The sequence below is a fragment of the Anomaloglossus baeobatrachus genome, chromosome 4 (assembly GCF_048569485.1).
Source record: "Anomaloglossus baeobatrachus isolate aAnoBae1 chromosome 4, aAnoBae1.hap1, whole genome shotgun sequence".
In the NCBI taxonomy this organism is placed as follows: domain Eukaryota; kingdom Metazoa; phylum Chordata; class Amphibia; order Anura; family Aromobatidae; genus Anomaloglossus; species Anomaloglossus baeobatrachus.
Genome location: NC_134356.1, coordinates 18,763,990 through 18,772,163, shown reverse-complemented (window position 1 = coordinate 18,772,163; position 8,174 = coordinate 18,763,990). Strand labels below are relative to the sequence as shown.

At 42.5% G+C, this 8,174-nt stretch overlaps 1 protein-coding gene across 1 annotated transcript; it reads left to right on the top strand.

The window, feature by feature from the left end:
* The first annotated feature begins 1,107 nt into the window (after positions 1–1,107).
* On the top strand, positions 1,108–2,712 carry LOC142302266 (E3 ubiquitin-protein ligase TRIM39-like). Its single transcript, XM_075343337.1, has 2 exons — positions 1,108–2,035; positions 2,126–2,712. Exons 1-2 carry the CDS (start codon positions 1,108–1,110, stop codon positions 2,710–2,712), a joined length of 1,515 nt encoding a protein of 504 aa, XP_075199452.1.
* Positions 2,713–8,174: the final 5,462 nt, after the last annotated feature.

Below are 8,174 nucleotides of genomic sequence, written 5' to 3'. Positions count from 1 at the left end.
GTGGGCCCCGACTGGCGATTGGGATATATACCCCTGGTCCTAATCTGCCGGTCCCCCTGTAACAATCTCATTTATATGTATAAATATATGCGTGGTCAATATAAAGGACTGGCACATGACTTATTCCTTCCAAAGAGAATACTAAGGACCAGGGGGCACTCACTGCGAGTGGAAGAAAGACGTTAATGGGGGAGAGACCGGGTGTATGCTGCGCTATCACCAGAAAAGATATTGATTATTTCATCTCTTTATTTTTTATTATTAATAAATTAAAAATAACAAATAAATAATAAAATATAAAATAATAAATAAAAATATATAAATTAACGGAATATAGAATAATAAAACATAAAAAATAATTAAAAAAATACAAATAAATATAAATAATATTATAAAATAAATAATAAGTTCAAAATAATAAAATAATAAATGAATACAAAATAAAGAGATTAAATAATCAACATCTTTTCAGGTGATAGCGCGGCATACACCCGATCTCTCCCCCGTTACATCTGAATTAGCATTCCGGGGCTGTGAATGTCACCATCTGTTAGGTGCTTTTAGGAGTTGTGACTGGCACAACCCTAACAGGTGAGTGAGATTACCTTGACTTATCTGTTACCTTACCTTGTAAGACACCATTTTGCGCTTCTATCCACAGTATTTCCTGCAAGTGGAAGAAAGGCGATTCTAATAGCTAAATAGGAAAAAGGAAAGAGCTTTTTATAGTTAGAGTAGTCAGATTGTGAAATGACGACCACAAGAGGTAGTAATGGCCGACACAACTTTTAAAAAAGTGTTGGATGATTTCCTTAGTACACACAAGATTGCCGGTTACACATTAATTAGTAACAAAATATATAATTGATAGAGGAAGGTTGAACTAGATGGACCTAGGTCTTTTCTCAACTTATGTAACTAAGGATTTCCATCTGGACATAAAGCGGAATCGAGAATTTGTGGCAAAGCTAACTAATTCAAATTTAAAAAAAAAAAAAAAATTGCTCATCTCTAATAGAAGCTCTCAACCGGGTGTTGTGTCATGTCATGTGCTGGAACAAGCCCTATAACTCACTTTCAGTTCCTTTTCTTACAAAGCTGGAAGCTATGGCGTCTGCTGATCTCAGACATGAGCTGCTTTGCTCCATCTGTATGAACATTTTTACAGATCCTGTAACCCTGAGATGTGGACACAACTTCTGCAGAGTCTGCATTGATCGTGTGCTGGATACACAGGATGGAGATGGACTTTATGCCTGTCCTGAATGTAGAGTAACATTTCGGAAGTTGCCTCCACTACAAAGGAACATAACTCTATGTAATATAGTGGAAGATTTTCGGTCTACCCAGCCACATCAGGAGGAGATCACCGGGATCTGCTGCACTTACTGTATTCACTCTCCTGTACCTGCTGTTACATCCTGTCTGTTGTGTGAGGCTTCTCTGTGTGATAATCACCTGAGAGTTCACAGTAAAGGACCAGAACACGTCCTAACTGATCCCAGCACTTCTCTGGAGAAAAGGAAATGTTCTGTGCATAAGAGAATCCTGGAATATTACTGCACTGAGGACGCTGCTTGTATCTGTGTGTCCTGCTGTTTGGCTGGAGAACACCAGGGACATTGGGTTGAATTTCTGAATGAGGCCTCGGAGAAAAAGAAGAAGAAACTGAGAAAAGTTCTCAAGAAAGTGATCACAAAAAGAAGAAAGATTAAGGAAAGATTGCAGAGTTTGGAGTGGCGCAAGAGAAAAACTCAAGAAAAAGCATTTGGAGAAGCTGAGAAAGTCACTGTCCTGTGTACAGACATCAGGAGACAACTGAACGACCTTGAGAAGAGGGTCCTAAGTGAGATCTCCCGGTGGGAGGAGGAGGTGTCACTATCACTTTCTGATGTGATCCAGAAGCTGGAAATAAAGAAGGACGAGCTGTCCAGGAAGATGAGGCACATTGAGGAGCTGTGTAACATGACTGATCCACTGACCGTCTTACAGGATCCAGACACCGGGGACTTATGTGATCCTGAGGAGGACAAAGGTGATGAGAACACAGTAGGACATGATGGACGTGGTCTGGGTGCGGAGCTGATTTCACACATATCACACACATTATCTGATATGATAAGAGCTTTAGACGTGACCCTCTCTGTACAGGATCCTGCAGACATATTACTGGATGTAAACACCGCTCATAATAATATCCTTATATCGGACTACTTAAAATCTGCAACTTGGACAGAAAAAACACGGAATCGTCCAGAAAAAGCAGAGAGATTCCAGTGTTATCAGGTGATGAGTAGCCGGAGATTTACCTCAGGACGACATTACTGGGATGTGGAGATCGGGGGATCAGGAAAGTGGAGTGTGGGGATGTGTTACCCCAGTATAGACCGGAAGGAGTGGCATTCACTCATTGGAAATAATAACAAGTCCTGGGCTTTATATGGAGAGAAGGCGTATAATAGGGATTATTATTCAGTAACACATGACAGTAATAAGATCCTGTTACCTCAGAAGATCTCCGGTGATAGATTCAGGATATTTCTGGATTATGAGGCCGGGCAGCTGTCATTTTTTAAATTGTGTAATCCCATTAGACACTTACACACCTTCACTGCTGCCTTCACCGAGCCCCTTCATGCTGTATTAGGTGTATATACAGGTTGTACAATAAAGATATCAGGAACAAGCAGCTTGGAGGAACCAATATCATAGAATAAATCTACCTAGTGACTAGTGACATCAAAGGAAGCAGAATCTATGATTGGTAGAGCATTCAGCCAGTAGGAGGAGCCTCATGTAGGATATGGTTACTTCTTGTATTCGCCATGCGCTTTTAACGGCTCTATCATTTTTTCCTTTTTTTTTTCGTGATACAATGGGCTTCTTTTTCGACCTTTTATTGTTTTTTTTTTTCCCCAGGGGAAAAGACAAAGAAAAAGTGAAAATACTTGTATATTTTTAACTTTTTTTTTCATATTACTAACACAGCAAATTGTTAAAAATATGTTAAATATGTTCCCCTTTCCATAGAAATTATTTTGATGTTTTAGACATTTTTTGATGGTGCAGGGCTAGACGTAGCGATTTAGGCTGGTTTATTTTTGCTCTTCTTTTTATATACTGTGCCCTCCCCTGATGATGTACACTACAAAAATTGATGTCACATGTATAGAAGCCTTTGATAGGATGGGATTTTCCTGTATGAAGATGCATGATGCCACTAGACTTAATGACATTTAAACAAGCCGCACAATCCAGACTTGGAAATGTGTTTATTTTCATTCTGCCAAGAAATCTTTGCATAGGCTGTTTAGAAAAAATCCCAATGTCAGCCTTGACAAGTTGATTTCTGATATTATGGGGTCTTTTAGTGCAGGTCCTTTAAAAGACCTTGATATTTGGATATGTTTTATACAGTAGGGGGCCATAGTTTTCAAGATAGTGTTATACACCTCAGGCATCATGGGATGGTGAATATGTACAAAGGGAAAAAGCTTTTTTGGGTGTACGAGAGTGTAGTTGAGGACTTTAGATTTCTCTTGCGCTAGGAGAGGAATCGGGCAATTTTTCGCTGCAAATTTGTGAGACATTTCATTGAGGGTAGACTATAACAGCAATCTATTGATAACTTTCCTCGAAATACCTTGATACTGGTAGCTGCAGAGGCTATTTTTGGTGGCAGCTAGAATAGTGTCATAGATTATTAAGTGGGTTTGCAGTACAGATCAGTGGTGAGGAGATCTCCATCATCCTTGAGTACCAGAGTGTCTAATAATGAGATATTAGTGATGTCAAAGTTGAGAGTGAACTGCAACTGTGGTTTAATAGAACTAAAAGAATACAAAAATTATGTAGAGAGTGTGGGAAACTATTCCAGATACAAATTAAAAAAATGTCGTCTATGTATCTGAGCCAACAGATTGAGTGAGTGTACGATGAATAATTTTTTGGTGCATAAATTATCCTTATCAAAGTGATTCATGTATAATCAGCATAAGCTGGTGCTATATTGGATTATACTGTAGGGAAAATAAGTATTTGATACTCTACCGATTTCGCAAGTTTTCCCACCCACAAAGAAAGGAGAGGTCTCGTATTTTTTATAATAGGTACTCTTCAACTGTGACAGACAAAATAAAAAAAAATCAAGAAAATCACATTGTATGATTTTTAAATAACTAATTTGCATTTTATTGCATGAAAGAAGTATTTGATATAATAGAAAACTGAACGTAATATTTGGTACAGAAACCTTTGTCTGCAATTACAGAGGTCAGACGTTTCCTGTAGTTCTTGACCAAGTATGCACACATTGCGGCAGGGATTTTGGCCCATTCCTCCATACAAATATTCTCTAGATCTTTCAGGTTTCGGGGCTGTAACTGGGCAACATTGAGTTTCAGCATCTCCAAAGATTTTCTATTGGGTTCAGGTCTGGAGACTGGCTAGGCTACTCCAGGGCATTTAAATGCTTCATACGGAGCCACTCCTTAGTTTTCCTGGCTGTGCGTTTTTGGTTATTGTCATGCTGGAAGACACAGCCACGACCTGTCTTCAATGCTCTTACTAAAGGAAAGATGTTGACCAAAAGTTTGTGATACATGACCCCATCCATCCAACCTTTAATATTGTGCAGATGTCCTGTCGCCTTTGCAGAAAAGCACCCCAAAGTAAGATGTTTCCAACCCCATGCATATCTGTTGGGATGGTGTTCTTGGAGTTGTACTCATCGTTCTTCCTCAAAACACGGCGAGTGGAGTTAATACCAAAACATTTTATTTTAGTCTCATCTGACCACATGACCATCTCCCATGCCTCCTCTGGATCATCCAGAGGGTCATTGACAAACTTCAAACGTGCCTGGACATGTGCTTGCATAATCAGGGGGACCTTGCGTGCCCTGCAAGATTTTAATCCATGATGTCGTAGTGTGTTTCTAATGGTAGACTTTGAAACTGTGATCCGAGCTCTCTTCAGGTCGTTGACCATGTTCTCCCGTGTAGTTCTGAGCTGATCTCTGTCCTTTCTCTGAATCATCTTTACCCCACTAACCAAGATATTGCATTGAGTACCAGACCAAATAAGACTGTCATCTTGTGTGTCTTAGATTTTCTATTAATTGCGCTAACAGTTGTTGCCTTCTCCCAAGCTGCTCGCCTATTGTCCTGTAGCCCATCCCAACCTTGTGCAGGTCTACAATTTTGACCCTGGTGTCAAGTCTTTAGTCATTTCCATGGTGAAGAAGCTGCAGTGTGATTGAGTTTGTGGACAGTATAAATAGAGAAGTATATTGCACTGAAACATTCACAAAAATAGAAAAGTTACTTACAATAATGTAGAACTGCCGCTCCTTACGTTTAAAACCATGCTGATCACCTGTGACCACAGGCAGATATACTGAAAAATTGAAAAAAAAAAAAAATCAGCATTGGTGAAAATAAAACAAACATATTTATTGAAGGTGCAAATTAATCCATATTAAAAAAAAAACACATATAGGCGTACAAAGTCCTAACATGTTTCAAGTGCACTTACTCATAGGTGTATACTAATATACTAACGTTATTTTTCCTTTGCAGGCTCTTACCTCTTACTTATATTTTATCACCCTCGGCTCTTTTCATTTCCCCTTTACAGATTACTATTCCCGATACATTCAGTGTTTTTTTTCCATTATCATCCTTTTTATAATTTTATGACATATTTTGCGTACACAGCATCTTGATATATTGTTGTTCAATTTTCACAGCTACGTTATTATTAATAATAATAATAATAATAATAATAATAATAATAAAATATTATTATTATTACTATTATTTATTCCATGGCACTTTATATGTCAAAGGGGTACACAAAATAGGGACAAGTACAATAAACATAAACAATACAAGGCACAGACAGGTACAGGAGGAGAGAGGTTTCTTTTTATTCTTTTATTTGAGTGCTGAAGCATTGTCTTTATATTAGTGCTTAATCTTTTGGCGTCAGAGCACCTACTTACTTAACCTGTGAGCAAGACCTATCCTACTATTGACATAATAGCATATGTCACAACTTTTTAGCCCGTTCAAAATTGTTTAAAAGAACTGAAGTCGTCAGTGGTTGATACCTTTTAATGGCTAACTGAAAAGATGGTAATAATTGCAAGCTTTCGAGACTACTCAGGTCTCTTCATCAGGCATGGTATAACACAAAATCTGAAGAGTGACATATTTATACACAACAGGACATAGAATAGTGCAGTAAAAAAAAAACAAAAAATCATGCCTGATGAAGAGACCTGAGTAGTCTCGAAAGCTTGCTATTATTACCATCTTTTCAGTTAGCCATTAAAAGGAATCAACCACTGAGGACTCTCAGTTCTTTTAAACAATTTTATATCTCTACTGGCTAACACGGTACAAAGCATACCTCCCAACCGTCCCGGATACAGCGGGACTGTACCGGATTTGAGCGAGTGTCCCGGTGTCACGATCGGGAGGCTTTTATCCCGTGGCTCCGCCTACCCGCTCTCTCCCCGTCTGACTTTGGCTCTGTGTGCTGCCGCTGATATGGGTGGGCGGCAGCAGCACTTTCCTGGAAGCTGGCGCTTTAAATCGGCACCTGCAGCTCAGCCCAGTGCACTTACTGCTCACTGTGGGCTGCTTGTGTACAGAAGTAAATCTGTGGGAGGAGCTACCAAGCAACATGCTGAGCTCTGTCCGCAGATGCAGAGACTGGAGGAAGAGGAGCTGCAGCACCAACGCTGTATGTGACCCCCCCACGCTGTATGTGACCCCCCCACCTACCCAACCCCCTTCTCACCAGAGCTATATGCCTCCAGTCACCCCCCTCACCACATCTGTATGCCCCCCTCACCAAATTTGTATGCCCCCCAGCTCCCCCACCAGATCTATATGCCCCCCAGCACCCCCCAGATATGTATCCCCCAGCCCCCCTCACCAGATCTGTATGCCCCAGCAGCCCTCTCCTTACCAGAGCTATATGCCTCCAGCCACACACCCCCCTCACCAGATATCTATGCCCCCAGCCCCCACACCAGATTTGTATGCCCCTTAGCCCCCACACCAGATTTGTATGCCCCCCAGCTCCCCCACCAGATCTATATGCCTCCCAGCACCCCCCATCTCTGTATGCCTCCAGCCCCCTCCCACCAGATATGTATCCCAGCCCCCCCTCACCAGATCTGTATGCCCCAGCAGCCCTCTCCTCACCAGAGCTATATGCCTCCAGCCACCCCCCCCTCACCAGATCTGTATGCCCCCAGCCCCATCACCAGATTTGTATGCCCCCCAGCTCCCCCACCAGATCTATATGCCTCCCAGCACCCCACAGCTCTGTATGCCTCCAGCCCCCTTCAACCAGATATGTATCCCAGCCCCCCTCACCAGATCTGTATGCCCCAGCCCTCTCCTCACCAGAGCTATATGCCTCCAGCCCCCTCCCACCAGATATGTATCCCAGCCCCCCCTCACCAGATCTGTATGCCCCCAGCCCCCCCACCAGATCTATATGCCCCCCAGCACCCCCCAGCTCTGTATGCCTCCAGCCCCCCTCCCAGCCCCTCTCACCAGATCTGTATGCCCCAGCCCTCTCCTCACCAGAGCTATATGCCTCCAGCCACCCCCCCTCACCAGATCTGTATGCCCCAGCCCCCACACCAGATTTGTATGCCCCCATCCCCCCATCGGAGCTGTATGTGCCCCCAGAGCTGTATAAGCCCCAACACCAGAGCTATATGCCCCTTAGTAATATCTATGCTACCAGTAATTTGTATGCCCCACAGTAAAGTGTATTTCCCACAGTAATGTGTATAACCCTTAGTAATGTGTATGCCCCTCAGTGAAAAACACAGACTTTCTTCACTGATGTGTTAAACACGCATATGTCCCTTCATACTTCGTGATTCACGGCACACAGTGGTTGTCCATGTGCAATCCGTGATACGTGATCCGTACTACGTGATTGCACATGGACATATACTCACCTGCCCCCGCTCCTGCTCTCCGTGGTGCTGAAGAGTCCCGCGATTCAGCATCCAGCCACCGCTCTCTCACCTCTGCAGCTACTTCCGGGCCGGCTCTGGCTGCATAAATGAATATGCATGCCATAATGAGCCGGGCAGGAAGAAGCAGAGAGCAGCCGCCGAAGTCAGCGTCGCTGGAGCAGGG

Excerpts from the sequence above, each read along its gene's own strand:
- LOC142302266 (XM_075343337.1), top strand. The coding sequence starts at position 1,108 with ATGGCGTCTGCTGATCTCAGACATGAGCTGCTTTGCTCCATCTGTATG. Across the intron at positions 2,036-2,125 it reads TGATCCTGAGGAGGACAAAG|CTTTAGACGTGACCCTCTCT; the intron begins GTGATGAGAACA and ends ATATGATAAGAG.